Source organism: Anastrepha ludens, chromosome 6, assembly GCF_028408465.1.
Source record: "Anastrepha ludens isolate Willacy chromosome 6, idAnaLude1.1, whole genome shotgun sequence".
In the NCBI taxonomy this organism is placed as follows: domain Eukaryota; kingdom Metazoa; phylum Arthropoda; class Insecta; order Diptera; family Tephritidae; genus Anastrepha; species Anastrepha ludens.
In genome coordinates, this window is record NC_071502.1 from 61,662,607 (window position 1) to 61,677,721 (window position 15,115).

Consider the following 15,115-nt stretch of genomic DNA (forward strand, 5'->3'; position numbering starts at 1 on the left):
TTCAATTTTGTCTGAACCAAGCGGTTAAGGTGTTCGGGTCACAGCGGCATAGAGGGAGCTGGCTACACAGGGAACTTTGGAGACAGTTTCGTCGCGAAATGAGAGGATTGGGGTTGCCTTAAGAACCTGTGGTCTGCTCCTGGAAAGATGGGCCTCGAGTCAACTCAGCGAGCGCTGGGCTAGTGCGCAAAACGTGCAAGGTCACGAGATCCTTCTGGCCACGGGTAGATTGGGGACACTCGAGGGAACTCCTAAGGCTAACAAAGCCTCAGCTCTCGAATTTGGTGGGTATCCATACCGGACATTGTCCGTTAGGTGTTCATGCGGTGAGACTTGGGATTGCCTCAAGTCCGATCTGCAGAAGCTGTCTTGAGGACGAGGTGGAATCATCTCAACACCTTCTTCGCAGCTGCCCTACTCTCGTCTGACAAAGATTTAGACATCAGGGCTCTCATATTTTCGCTACGCCTGTGGATATAGCGGGTCTAAATGTCATAAATTTGGTGAAGATCATCAGTAGCTTGTTGCGGCTAATAACGAACGCAAATCAGCCACCGTCGGCGTCGTCGTAAAATGCCTCTTCTCTATCCATCCCTAGGCTCCTCCTTCCCTCCCTTCTCATTTCTCCTCTCCCATGTTTAGCGTCACAACGGACGAATTTTTAATATTTGTCCAAGTGTGCCCTAAGCTACAGCATCCATTTAACCTAACCTAACCTAAGCGGATAAAAAACGTTTTTGGCCTTCCCATTTGAGGCATAGATAAACAATTTATGCGGAGTTTCAAGTCTACGGAAAACTATAAATAGTGACCAAAGGACAAAATAAAGATTTTTTAAATTCAATCCAACTTTATTTAAAGACTTTGCTTGGACTTTATTTTTTTCGGTAGGTATAACTGCAACACGCGGAATCAAAGCAAGTTTTCTCCTTTCCAAAGAGTTTAAAAACCCAACATGGAATATAAGTTAAAGGAAATTTGTTTCTGCATTCAGTCTTTTTTTATGAAGTACATTAAATTAAAACATGTTAATTAAATGTCTTAATCATCGGTAACTGCGGTAAGTTAAGGGTTAAATTTGGTTCTACTAGACCCTAATCAAAAATCTTCGCTTCGAACTTTTCAGATAGCTCTAGCTTTTTAGCTGTTTGTTTTCGCCAAATTAAATGTACCTACGCTTTTTTAAATTTAAAAAATGCAAAAACGGTAATAAATCCAAAATATAAAATCCAGTAATAAATTCGAAAAGAAATTTAGAAAAACAGATAAGCGCATAACACAGCTATTTTTCTATTAAAGCAGAAACGATATGACGAGGTAAATGTTAATAACGTAAATATAAACAGTGAGAAAGAAGATGTTACCGAGTTTTTAGTTCTTATTAAATTTCAAAATTGTACATATATGTCAGAATCATTTTCTTATAAACATAGTTGGTATGGCTCATTTGAAAAGGAATTTTAGACCAATGTCAAAATAAGCCAAGTAACCACAACCAAAAACAAATGACGTCTCATGTAAGTAAGTTTTGAATAGTTGGAAAGTCTGAAGTTTGTAAAATATCAAATATCAAAAACAAAGAGAAAAAAAAATGGAAGCGTAATGTAGAATAAAATATTGATTTCACAATATAGCAGTATTTCAGTAAAATTTTACTTATTTATTGTTAATTATTGAATTTAGTTTTTTAGCAGGTGGCAACCATATTACCAAATGTATTCGAAATTAAGAGTTTTCATACATCTTTGCTTTGCTACACATATATTTCAGTAAAATTATCTATTAAATTGCATTAATAACCCTTTAAAACAAGTGGCAGCCATCTTCAAAAAATATTTGCTTAAATAAGCTTCCTTAAATTATTTTCGGTTAACACCCATGCTGATTTATTTTACTTATTTATTGTTAATTATTGAATTTAGTTTTTTAACAGGTGGCAATCCTATCAAAAACATATTCAAAGTTAAGATTTTTCACACCTCTTTCCTCTGTTATGTTTTATTTATTTCATTATTTTTACTTGCACTTAACCTTGGTACAAGTGGAAACTCCTTTAAAATTTCGTAATTAAACTCTATTAAATCTTTTCTTATTTGACACCTATATTTTAACATTTGATTGAACTTATTAATTTAATTTAATATAACCTTTTTAACAGGTGCCAACTCTCTTAAAAAAGTAGCCTAGTTTTCAATCACAAGTCATAAATTATCTTTGTGCACAATTTTATGCAAATCTGTTCAATATTTTTCGGGTGATTGAATCAGAAACATCCAATCTCTCAAGCCCATAATCATACATACAAACTTTCACATTCATAATATTTGTAAGAAATAAAATTAGTAGGATATGTAGATATGTAGAAAATAAACTCTATTCAATCTCGTAATTTCTTCTCTTCTCTTTCCAGATGCTTGTCTTCGTTGTCAGGCGGAAAATAAACGCGAGGTACTCGGCCGTCAGGATTGTGTGGTGGTTTGGGGCGAATGCAATCATTCATTCCACCACTGTTGCATGTCGCTCTGGGTGAAGCAGAACAATCGTTGCCCACTCTGTCAACAAGAGTGGTCCATTCAACGCATGGGCAAGTAGCCGACATGAGACCCAGATGATGAGCACAGTTGTACTATAAAAGAATAGAATATCTAAAAATTAAGAATACAATTGGTATTGAGATTATGTGAGGAAGTTTTCTCATTAGATTTAAGCTTCAATTTTTAGTTGCTGAGTATATAAGACAAAAACATTAAAACACAAATGTATGATGGGATAAATGTTGGAATAAATTTGATTTGAGATCAATTATGAAAGAAAACGAAACCAGAATCAATCTTAAATATGTGAAAATATAGTATGCCTCTGCATGGATGGAAGATAAAAATAATAGCAAAATCACTTCTGTAAATTATTAGCAGTAAATTTTCGTAATCAGAATAAAATTAAAAGAAAAAACAAAAAAGCGAATGCCCCGGGTGAGGCTCGAACTCACGACCTTAAGATTATGAGACTTACGCGCTGCCTACTGCGCCACCGAGGCTATACCAAATACGCGACGATAGTGACATAACAACTGCAAACGGGGCAAGTAAGTAAAAAAAAATACTATATACAAATAAAAACGGTTCAAGTACACATTTATAAAATACAGAAGAGCATTCAAATTAATAGTACATCAATGCAGTCAAAAGTGAATGCATGTTCGCAATTATTTTTACGTTGTAGTGCACGTAGTCATTTTTTAGTGTTTTTATAATGGGGCGCAAAACTATTGAAAACCGGAATCGGAATAATGAATAAGATTGTTCTTTACACTATTAATTTACACTATTTTTTATATATAATAGGACTATGAATAAGTTCGTGCGGTTTTTTTCGAAATTTGAAACTTTATTGACGTAAAATGGTTACAAATTTAATATTCAAAATATTGTCCATCGCTTACTACTACTTTTTCCCATCTTTCTGGCAATTCACGGATTCCCTTTGTGAAAAATTCGGTCGGTTTTGCCGCAATCCACGAATCGATCCATTTTTTGACTTCATCGTAATTATGGAAGTGCTGGTCAGCCAGGCCATGTTGCATCGATCGGAAGAGATAGTAATCGGATGGCGCAAGGTCTGGACTATACAGCGGGTGGGGTAGGACATCCCATTTGAGCGTTTCTAAGTATGTTTTTACCACTTGTGCAACATGTGGCCGAGCATTGTCATGTTGCAAAATAACTTTGTCGTGTCTATCGGCGTATTGCGGCCGTTTTTCTCGCAGTGCTCGGCTCAAACGCATCAATTGTCGTCGGTAGACATCCCCCGTAATCGTTTCATTCGGTTTCAGTAGCTCATAATACACAACACCCAGCTGGTCCCACCAGATACACAGCATAACCTTCAGGCCATGAATATTCTGCGCCGACGTCGATGTTGAAGCATGGCCAGGGTATCCATACGTTGCCCGACGTTTTGGATTGTCGTAATGGACCCACTTTTCATCGCCAGTCACAATTCGATGCAAAAAACCCTTTCTTTTGTGCCGTTGAAGCAGTTGTTCGCATGCCATAAAACGGCGTTCAACGTCTCTTGGCTTCAATTCATACGGCACCCAATGGCCTACCTTTCGGATCATTCCCATGGCTTTTAAACGTTTGGAAATGGTTGATTGATCAACTCCCAAAGTTTTTGCAACCTCTTCTTGCGTTTGAGCCGGATCTTGATCGAGCAATTCCTCCAATTCGGTATCCATGAACTTTGGCGGCGCACCCTCGCGTTCTTCGTCTTCCAAGCCAAAATCACCACTTTTAAAGCGTGCAAACCACTTCTGGCACGTTCGCTCAGATAGAGCATGCTCACCATAAACTTCCACCAAGATACGATGACTTTCGGCTGCTTTTTTCTTCATATTAAAATAATGAAGAAGAATTCCCCGCAAAAACACATTATTTGGCACGAAATTCGACATTTTCAAGTGTGGTAAAAATATTGTTGTTTACGCTTCAAATAAAAAACTTATACTGACGTTTGTGCCTTACGACAGTAGCTCTCCAATGAATGTTTGGAAATGTGGATCGATGGAATAATAATCAAGTTACGCCATCTGTTGTAAAACCGAAACGAACTTATTCATAGTCCTATTATTTCATCATGAAAATATATACATAGCTACATAAAATTGTATGAATTTCAATATACTTAAATGCGGACTTGTGTAATGTCAGCACAGAGTCGCTCTCTAAGCGCCAATTTTTTAATGCGAGTTTAATTAAATAACTGAGGAAACTTACGGCGAAAACTCGCTCCTAAACTAAATTTTTGTTAATAATCAAACTGCGTGAATTCTGCATGTATACAAGACACTTTAAAAAGCCGTCGGTAGTTACAATTTTGACACCGGCATGTGAAGGCGACACTTATCACCTTTTCACATGCCCTTTAAAACCCATCTAACACCCCTCTCCCTCTGGACCCAACCTGTCGAAACAGCATGTTTCCTGGGCCTACCTTTAGATGAGCATGACAAAGACGACCGATGATATACTCTTCACTGACGGGGCTTCCCTTACTGCTACAACAACAACAACAACAACAACACCACATTTGACAATGGTGACGGAGATTTGGACTCTTGCGCGGGACAGCTTGACCAAATGACCCACAGCATGAAAATATTGCCTCAAACTGTTCGAGCGAGGCGAATTCGTAGCGATTGAAGGGTAGAAGAAGACGGTCATATGGTAAAAAATTTCAAAACGATAATAAAAAATTGAACTGAAAAATGTTCAAACGGTATTTTCTTCCTTTTTCTTTCAACAACTTGTCTTGTATTCAAAGAATAGATGCGATACAGTATTATTCGATGGCAAGGATCATCACTCATTATTTGTTTTCGAAAACAATTATTGAATTCACTAAAATATTAGTTGTGTTCTACAAAAACACGTCTAGCATTTATGTACTAAGTTTTTTTTTATACAAATAATCACTCAATAAGAATTTATGAAAACATTTCTTGTGATTTTCCTGAACAAAAAATTAAAACCTCCAATAATATGTACTATATGTCTTAACAGTTACTAGACATTAACCTGCGCCTCGTTCATGCTTGCATGAAGCTAATTTTGGATTAAAATATACATATGTACATGCAAAGGAGGTTCAAAGGATACCACTTTTCATCATACTTAGCACGACAAAAAAATTTTAAAATACATTAATTGGTCAAAAGTTACACTCCAAAAAATATAAAAGTGCTGGTCAATACATTTGAAAACACAAACCCATGGGTATATACTCTTTGGCTTTCAAGCATTTTTCCCGATAATACGTTGAGCTGTACGATAATGCTATTCGAAATTAAAAAAGTGCATACTTTTTGTAGAGCTGGCTTAGGAGATTTTGAGCTCTAAAAGAGTATTAGAAATCATTGAGCAATGCCGAAAAGATACACTCCTCCCATAACAACTTACAACATAATTTTTATTACTTTGTCGACTCAAAACATTTTTGAGAAGTACGATGCCACAAGAGCGGTTGAATGGATGTGCTGTATATATATAGACATAAAGACATAAATTTCCACGAGAGAAAGAGTTTTAGAAAAGCGAAATGAAATTATAGTTCTTATTGTCTATTTCCATTATTGTTTGTTCCATTGTGATTTGGATTTAATTTGTTTTCACTAAAGAAATGTTTTTTTTTTTATTTTACTTATTCTTTTTGTTAGAACGTTGAATGTGTTTTTTATTTTCATTTATTTGCATACATATATGTACGCTATTGTCAGCTAATTAGAAACGCTCTCTTTTGATAAACGCTTGATGAGCATAATATTAAACTGTTTAAATGTACCGTTATTTTTTCTCTTAAAATCATTTGCATTGCTTTTGATACTCTATTTACTACCCAATGCGCCTAGTTTTGTAGTTGTGTAACTGAAGTACCGTTAATATTATCCAACGCAGTGTATGGGTTACTTAGTTCAAGGTAAATAAACTGAGACGAGTAATTAGAAACAGTTGTTCAATGGAAGCATATTCGGCAAGTTGTGTTATTTTAATAGTAATATAATCGACTTTTTGGTATGTATATATTTTAAATTGGTTGTTTAAAAGCAACTAAAATATTCGTCTTCAAGAAAAAGCAGCAGCTGTACACCTGCCCGGCGCAGCTTCATTTTTGACCTTCGTAAAACTGGAAAGTCGTACAGTGAGATTTCTAAGCAAGTCAAATGCTAAAAAAAAAAAATGGTTTTTAACGCCTTAAAGCATATCCAACTTTTAAAGACTATTGACAATGTTCCACGTAAGAAAAGGCCCCGGAAAACTTCAGCAGAAATTGACCGCAAGATAGCAATCATCTCCAAAAGAGACCCAAAAAGGACTTCCACTAACATCCAACGGGAAATTCAGGATCAATATAATTTCGAAATATCCAAGAGGACAATTGCTCGGCGTCTGGTCGAATCTGGACTGCATGGCAGAGCAACACGCAAGAAGCCCCTTCTAACCAAGATACAAAGGAGACGGCGAGTAGTCTTTGCGAGATCCCATTGGTCATGGACTCCAAATCAATGGAAATATATCGTTTGGAGCGATGAAACCAAGATAAATCGCATAGGCCCAGATGGTAGAAGGTATGTTCGACGGCCAATCAACCAAGAATTCAATCCTCGCTACGTTTCACGGGTAGTGAAGCATTGTGGAAGATCAATCATGGTGTGGGGATGTTTCTGGTGGAATGGTGTTGGCCCAATCCATAGGATTGATGGAATTTTAAATAAGGAGAAATATGTCGATATACTAAAAAATGTAATGTTGCCGTGGGCTGAGGAAAATTTTCCTGTTATATGGAAGTTTCAACAGGATAATGATCCAAAGCACACGGCAAAGTTGACGAAAGAGTTTTTCGACGAAAACTCCATCAACGTTTTGGAATGGCCATCATCCAGTCCGGACTTAAACCCAATAAAGCATCTCTGGGGTGTCGTTAAAAAAGCCGTGAGTGCCAAAAATATCCCAAATATGGATGCATTTTTTGCCGAAGTAAAAACGGCATGGCAAGCAATACCTGTGGCGCGCTGTCAGAATCTCATTACATCAATGCGCAATCGATGTGAGGCAGTGTTGAAGCAAAAGCGTTATGGAACCAAATACTAACATAATCTTTAAGTTGATCTGATAATACATTACTGTTTCTAATTAGTTGCCCTATCCAAATCGTGCATTTCACATGCTTTAAAAAAATATATATATTTAATAAAGAATTGCGATTAAATTGTTTTCCACTAGTTTTTAAGTTTATCATATGTTTAAATAAAATTGGCAAACAGTTATGAAAATACGTGTTTAAAAGGAAAATGGAAAATTTATTTTGAAATAAGTGTCGTTTCTAATAGTTAGCACCTAAATTGTATATTAATTTTTATGTTTTTTTTTTTTACTTTTTATAAATTAAGTACTGTAAGGAAACCTACAAAGCTGTACTTATTTCATATATGTATGTATTTATATTTATGAGAGAAACCTCCGCCGAAAAAAATTCTGGTTGCGCGCCTGTGACAGGATATACACATGTTCATTTTGAATTCTTCTGTTTTTTCTTCTTCTTTTTGGGACAAAAACGGCCTAATACATATTTATTAAAATTGTTCATGCAGTGTTTATATAAATAAAAGAATTGGAAATAGTTGAATAGTTTTCGAGTTGTGACGTCAGCCAATTTATATAATTTATGAGTTTTTAGCTGCGCTTCACTTTTGTGAACTGCTGTATTTATAGGCTCAGTATTGTTATGAAAGCTAACGGATTTGGTGGATAACTTAATGATTTGCAACCTTAAAAATGTTAACTTTTACTGTACTTGTGAAAGTTTTTTTGAATTATTACTTCCTACTAATATATTGGCTATCCTTACCCTTATCGTACATATGTATTTAAATTGTAAATATTATGTCTGCATGAATTTTAACTTGGCTTAAGAGTATACATATATACGCATCCGTATATACGTTTGTACTTGTAAATACATTTACTTTTATAGTCGAATCCTGTTTATATTATTGTTGTTTTTATTATTTATTCTCTAAACACACCCTGCTTTGAATAATAATAGCGTCAAACATTCTCTGAATGCAGTCGTCGGGTTTATATAAGACTTTCGGCAACCACCGTCCACTTGTCCCTTTGGCGCAGAGGATAGCGCGTTGGACTTCTAATCCAAAGGTCGCGGGTTCGATCCCCGCAAGGGATGTTCTAGTAAGTTAAATTCTATAACTACTTTTTTAAATAAATATGTTATTTATATTATAACATTTCAAGGAAATAATTTAAAGACTAAGGTATGTACAAACGTTGTTTTTTTTTTTTTAAATATTGGTTTTGGAATTATTGCCTATGAAATGTACTAACACGAAGCAATTTACTTTGAGAATTAATATTGCATAATATCTGTCTCGATAAATATAATACGCGCCTCCACTCGTCCCTTTGGCGCAGTGGATAGCGCGTTGGACTTCTAATCCAAAGGTCGCGGGTTCGATCCCCGCAAGGGATGTTTTTTTATTATGACAGAAAAGTGTTGCTGCTGTGATTGTTGCTTACCAATGCCAATGTGGGTTGGTATAAATAAAAAAAAAATTGGAGAGCTCATATTTTCCTCATTTCTAATCCAGTATTCTCCAGTCAACATATTAATTCAAAATTTAAATATTTGTACATCATGCTTCTGGCATATGAGGGACTATACATATATAAGAACATATTTAGATGAAACTGATGAGCAATTTAACTGTTTAATGCGAGCTATATACGGATATTTAATGTGCTAATTCGTTCCTTTACTTAATTTAAATTTTTAAATTGTCTTTCTATTATATGATCTGTACAACAATTATCATATTGACACTTTTACATAATTTCAAATATATCATATAAAAAGCAAAACCTTTAAAGAAATGAAAATTACATATTATATTTATTTTCCTTCCAAACAGCTAACACCTTTTAATTCATGACTTTGGCTGCAACGAAGGAGGCAGATTTCTTTCCAGTATATTTACATTTAGACGCAACTTGTCCACATGTGTGGGGTTAGTTAGCTCTTCTTCGGCCAGTCGTTCAGCTCGATTTTCCTGTATGGATTCTGAAAAAAGTAATATTTCTAAACGCAATACTCCACAATGATGCAGTGCACACTTACTATTATATGGAGTATGTCTGTCCGAGAGTATTCGCTCGAGGTTATAACCAATGAAGCCCACGACACCAGCAATCGGTAGTGTTATGTAGACAGCATTGCGACGGAGTACCGCCATTAGGATTGGCCACATTATTCACAAATTACAAGCTTTTGATTTTTATTCAAGAAAATTGGTAGTTTTTGGTATATTTATATAATTATAATATATTATTGCGGCTAGCACACTTAAATCCGAAATATTTGTAGATGTTTACCGGTGTGCACGTATTAAACAGCTGATTATAAGTTGGTTCTAATTTTTTGACGTTTCACACTCCCGCTTTTTCGGTTTAGTGGTATCACCCTGTGTCTAATTTAAATAACGCGCTTGAAATATTCGGTCGCGTATAAACAAAAGGCAAGTGTAACAAGTGGACAAGTTTATTGTTTTCTAATTAAATCAAAACAAAATGTGACTGTTTCAAATAGTGAGTGAATAGACTTATGAATTTAATAATAAATTGTCCTATATGGAATTTAATGCCTGGCCAGAAGGTGATGAAAGTAGCCGAGCTAATGGAAACCAAAGAAAAGTGAACTTGATACATACAATTTAGAATGATTTTATTGTTAGAAAAGCAGGATTTAGCGGTAAGTTTTTAAAGTACGCTAAAAAATTAAAAAATAACAATTGCGTTTTTACACACTTTGTTGCGCCAATATTTTCATCGTATACTATCGTATTTCTTAAAATTAATAGAAGTGAATTTCTCCTTTGAATTCTCAACTGGCGCGTGTATGCGTATCTGCCGTAAATGTGTGTCCCGACCATTTTGATGATTCGCCACGATAGCAATCTGCAACATGTATATGCGCACGGGCCGAGATTTACCATTTTCTACATGTATGGCAGTCCAACCTGAAATGTGTTAGCTGTTAATATATGTATATAACATATTATTGCTCTAAATGGTCCCACCTGTTGGTTCGAAAAGTTCATGGTTTTGCAGTTCTTGCAAGTCATTAAAGTTTGAGCCGGTCCTTAAAGAAATACGCGACGGTGTATAGCTTTCATCGAGTTTGTAGTCGGCATACAAATAAACAGCACTGATTCGCGTCTTGCGATGGAATTGTACATTGACAAGGTGCGGCAGTTGACCATCCGACTGCCAATATGTGTCAATAATATTATCACGCAGACGTTCAACGCCAAATCCTGTGGAAGACATGCCATTACTAGATTCACATACATATAACACATTGTATAGATCCATTTACAGATTTCTGTACAATAGGCTAGTACTCACCCGGTTTGCAAGACGATAAACTCCACACAGCTTGGTTGCCAATTTCACGCACTGAGCCGGAACGTTCAAGAGGTAATGGGTCCTGATTGCTGATTTCTTCATCGCCGTTACCTTCCATTTTGCGAAAAATCAATAGGAATTGGGAATAATATTGACTTGTCTTCAATGAAATTGTAGATTTAGCTTACAAATACCGCAGTATAAAAAAGCAACTAGAATTTTTGTTTACTGATTTGCAGGGGTAAAGAAATGTCAAATAGTGGTCGGCCGGCATTGATCAGCTGTTTTCGTTGTTTTTCTTATTTCGATTTCGGTTAGGGTTGCCAGTAGCTCCTGTAATATATGAACGAAAAAGAGAGAGATACTTGTTTTAAAATAACTTAAATTTCTGTTATAAAGTCTGGTTCATATTTGAGCAGAAGGTACATCATAAATCACATAAAAAAACTCGTAATGCAAGTATTTTTTTAAAAAGTTTAATTTCTGTTTAATCGAGTAATGTCTTTACCATGATTCAATTATAGAATTGAATTATTATTCAATCATGAGTCTTTATTATGTAAAATTCACAATATAATATATTGTAAAAACATTTGGCGATATGGCAATATAGACACATTTCACGATTTACCTTTTGACATTTTCATTTTCAAGTTGTTAAATAGCTGAAATTTGTTTATTTTAATTTTCACCTGTGATGTGCAAAAATAAAAATTGAGATTACAATGAGTCTGGAGCAGGGTGAACATTTGTTGGCGTTGAAAGGTAAGTCTAAGAATAAATAAATAACATAAAAACTAACCGCATGAGTTTGCAGTGATGCGGCTGACCAGGCCTGCACTCATCGGCCCACAGGTGATTTCCTGCGAGAATCGTGATTTGCCTCAACAAACCTTTCGTCGCCGCATGTTGGAACACGAAAGTACCACTGTTGCTGGTGCGGAAACGCTAGCAGCGGGACAATTTATGCTACTGCCACAATCATTTGGCTCCATATATTTGGGTACTATGCAATAAGAACACATACATTTTTATGCCATTTGTGACTGTTAACTTTTTTGTGAAGGTGAAACATTTGCCAGCTACATTTGTGTGCACAACTGCACCACGTATTCCGTGGAAGGGGTTACAGTAAAGGCGGATCTACAGTCAAACACCACGCGCATCAATCTGCCTATGAATGAGAAGCAGACAACGACAACACTTTCGCCCGATCAAACTTTGGACGACGTAATACGCTATGAGGTGAAAGAGATAGGCACGCATATGTAGGTAGAAATGAAACATACGATGAGTTTATTCATTTGTATCCCGCATAATATTCCAGTTTAGTCTGTGAAGTAAATTACACCACGCCCGCTGGATTCCCACAATCGTTTCGAAAATTCTTCAAATTTCAAGTACTCAAGCCACTTGATGTAAAAACCAAATTTTATAATGCAGAGATGGATGAGATATACTTGGAAGCGCAAATACAAAATATTACCACTGGACCTTTTTGTCTAGAGAAGGTCGAATTGGACAGCTCCGAGTACTATACCGTGACACCACTTAACACACTATCCAACGGCGAGTCAGTGTTCTCCTCAAAAAACATGCTGCAGCCAAATAATAGCTGCCAGTTTCTATATTGCATTAAGGTAACTATAGATACGTGCAATTTGCATCCCTTTCCAAATGTATAAAACGCAGTTTGGTTTTGTAGCCTAAAGCAGAAATCGCAAAAGATATTAAAGCTTTAAGGCAAGCTAATACGGTGGGTAAATTAGACATTGTATGGCGTTCGAATCTTGGTGAGAAGGGGCGTTTGCAGACCAGTCAGCTGCAACGTTTGGTAAATATTGTAAGGTTTTGTTAAATTTATATTTAATCAAAACTAATATATTCCAGCCATTCGAATACAAAGATGTGCGGCTTGAGATTATCAATGCACAAAATATTGTGAAAATAGGTGAACCGTTCACATTTATGTGTCGCGTTACAAACACTGCCGAGCGCTTAATGGATTTGATGGTCAAATTAGAAACACAACTTGAATTCGGATGCGATTATAGTGGGGCAGCTGAGTTTTCGATTGGTAAATTAGCGCCAGGAGAGCAGCGTGAATTTCCACTTACAGTATGCCCAGCGCGCTTAGGTCTTGTAAAAATTAGTCCACTATTCCTTACAAATGTGCAGCAACAGGAACAGTATATAATCGAAAAGGTGGTTGATGTGTTCGTCGTCGATTCGGATTATCACGAAGATGAAGCATTCCAAGTAAACAAATTTGTGCGCTACGATAATGCGCTATCAGCACAAACAGAGGAACGCACACTGCAGCTACAAGTGGTCTGAAGAAGTTTAAGGGAAAATGTTACGGCAATTAGTGTATACAGATGAATATTCAAGTGAAGTTATGGAACGGCATTTGACAATTTTTAAATCTAAGTTATCGTTACTACCGAACCATTGTAATAGTTTAAATGTAATAGTACTACTCTATATGTACTTAACTACATGTTTTTCTTTTCATTACTCCTCTTTTAAGTGAAGGGTATTGCCTCTTAGTTTGCAGCAAAAACCTTGGAACTCTTATTTACAATGTTAAACATCACTTTTGACGTGATAACGTCTTATAATACGATTTAGCCGGCTGCACGCACGAAAAAATCTGTCATTATCTTGCTCAATCATCGTTATCTTGCTCATGCGCCGTCACCTTGCTTGAACTGCAAGCGAGAGCGCGGAACGTACGACAAAGAGCACAATCGACCCTCGCATTTGGCAACTTTCGACATCTGGCTCTCTCCCACTTGAGTGAGCATATATATGTATGTATATGCGCATATTTCATATAAATTCACATATTTGTATTTGCATATGCCTTCTTCCTGTGTGCATGGTAATGAACCATTTCTCTGTTGAGAATAGGACGATAATAGAAAAAGTAGGAAATGAAAGGGAGTGTTTCGAGTGTAAAGTGTCGTGAAAAAGGCAAATCGATGATGGTGCCTCTTAGTGTTGTTGACTTATTAACGTCTGATGCACAATCGAAATTGAACATATCTTTCATGAATTTGATAAATGGTTCGTAATTTTTAACGTTTGGGTAAATGTAACTTGACCCATTCCATTGCGATTCCATTTACCTCCTTCTCTATATCCATACAAAATATCTATCAAACAAATAAAATTAAAATTTTGTTTTGAAAAATGCAACCATTACGTCAGTATTTTCTTATGACGTTGTTACGTTAAACTATCGTCAGTAAACCGACTTTACAGACAACCTCTTTTTTATTAAAGACTTCGCAGGTGAATATTTCAATTATATTATTCAATTATATTGAATCTATGTGTCCACGTACTTGAGCCAAACATTTGTTGAAGCCTTCAAAAGTTCATTGTACTTAATCGGTTATTAAACTATTGCCTGTCAAAATAAAATAAAAATTTCGGTACTTATCGGTGAATTTACAACTATGATAATGCGCTGCGGTGCACTCAATCAAAGTTGATTTGCATTCATTAAGAAATTGCATACTAAAATGTTAAAAGCAGTTGCGCCTAGGCATATAACAACGTGTAATATTTATGTATTTATGTGTGTATACAGGAGTTTGTGTTGATACACTGAAACACACACTTGCCACGGCATATCTGCACATATACATTTACATATATTGCCTCAATTTGCTATTTTGGGTGAGAAAATGCCAATATTTTTTTATTTATTGCTTTATTTCTATTTTTTAATCATTACATCGCCTTTTGGCTCGTAAATCTTGATTGAGTTTTCGAATTTGTTTGAAGCGAAATTTACGATTAAGTAAATGTTTGCAAGTCTACGCATTTTTTAATATGTAACTGTCCGAAGCACATTTGTTGTATGTCGTTTGGAGTTTGTTGTTGTTGTTTTTTATAGTGTCCTCGATTGCTTGCAGGTGGCGACTTTTTAGTTCGTTGATTGGACGCTGTGGCGGTGGTGGGGCGTTGGCGGTGTAGGTGCGGTGCATGGCGAAGCAGGCTCGTTCGTGTGTGCAAACATACATACACACCTATCTGTACATACATACATATGTAATTTATTAGATTTTGAGGAGATGTTTACAAGCCTGCGCTCATGTGCATACAAGCATGTTCATATACGTACACACATA

General features: G+C 35.9%; 4 protein-coding genes and 3 non-coding genes across 7 annotated transcripts; 4 read left to right on the plus strand and 3 right to left on the minus strand.

Moving 5' to 3' along the window:
• Positions 1-1,309: 1,309 nt before the first annotated feature.
• On the plus strand, positions 1,310-2,960 carry LOC128867087 (RING-box protein 2-like). Its single transcript, XM_054108184.1, has 3 exons — positions 1,310-1,317; positions 2,202-2,254; positions 2,411-2,960. Exons 1-3 carry the CDS (start codon positions 1,310-1,312, stop codon positions 2,590-2,592), a joined length of 243 nt encoding a protein of 80 aa, XP_053964159.1. The 3' UTR covers positions 2,593-2,960.
• A 4-nt stretch (positions 2,961-2,964) lies between these two features.
• Positions 2,965-3,037, minus strand: Trnam-cau (transfer RNA methionine (anticodon CAU)). The gene has a single exon. It is a non-coding gene; the product is annotated as a tRNA-Met (tRNA).
• Positions 3,038-8,666: 5,629 nt separating this feature from the next.
• Positions 8,667-8,739, plus strand: Trnar-ucu (transfer RNA arginine (anticodon UCU)). The gene has a single exon. It is a non-coding gene; the product is annotated as a tRNA-Arg (tRNA).
• A 230-nt stretch (positions 8,740-8,969) lies between these two features.
• Positions 8,970-9,042, plus strand: Trnar-ucu (transfer RNA arginine (anticodon UCU)). The gene has a single exon. It is a non-coding gene; the product is annotated as a tRNA-Arg (tRNA).
• Positions 9,043-9,410: 368 nt separating this feature from the next.
• On the minus strand, positions 9,411-9,975 carry LOC128867836 (small integral membrane protein 12-A). The gene is made up of 2 exons (XM_054109378.1): positions 9,688-9,975; positions 9,411-9,630 (listed from the first exon to the last, which is right to left on the minus strand). Exons 1-2 carry the CDS (start codon positions 9,815-9,817, stop codon positions 9,497-9,499), a joined length of 264 nt encoding a protein of 87 aa, XP_053965353.1. The 5' UTR covers positions 9,818-9,975; the 3' UTR covers positions 9,411-9,496.
• Positions 9,976-10,161: 186 nt separating this feature from the next.
• Positions 10,162-11,255, minus strand: LOC128867835 (anaphase-promoting complex subunit 10). Its single transcript, XM_054109377.1, has 3 exons — positions 10,974-11,255; positions 10,646-10,882; positions 10,162-10,585 (listed from the first exon to the last, which is right to left on the minus strand). Exons 1-3 carry the CDS (start codon positions 11,089-11,091, stop codon positions 10,392-10,394), a joined length of 549 nt encoding a protein of 182 aa, XP_053965352.1. The 5' UTR covers positions 11,092-11,255; the 3' UTR covers positions 10,162-10,391.
• A 330-nt stretch (positions 11,256-11,585) lies between these two features.
• Positions 11,586-13,471, plus strand: LOC128867731 (probable trafficking protein particle complex subunit 13 homolog). The gene is made up of 6 exons (XM_054109188.1): positions 11,586-11,738; positions 11,791-11,976; positions 12,040-12,241; positions 12,301-12,613; positions 12,679-12,807; positions 12,864-13,471. Exons 1-6 carry the CDS (start codon positions 11,699-11,701, stop codon positions 13,308-13,310), a joined length of 1,317 nt encoding a protein of 438 aa, XP_053965163.1. The 5' UTR covers positions 11,586-11,698; the 3' UTR covers positions 13,311-13,471.
• Positions 13,472-15,115: the final 1,644 nt, after the last annotated feature.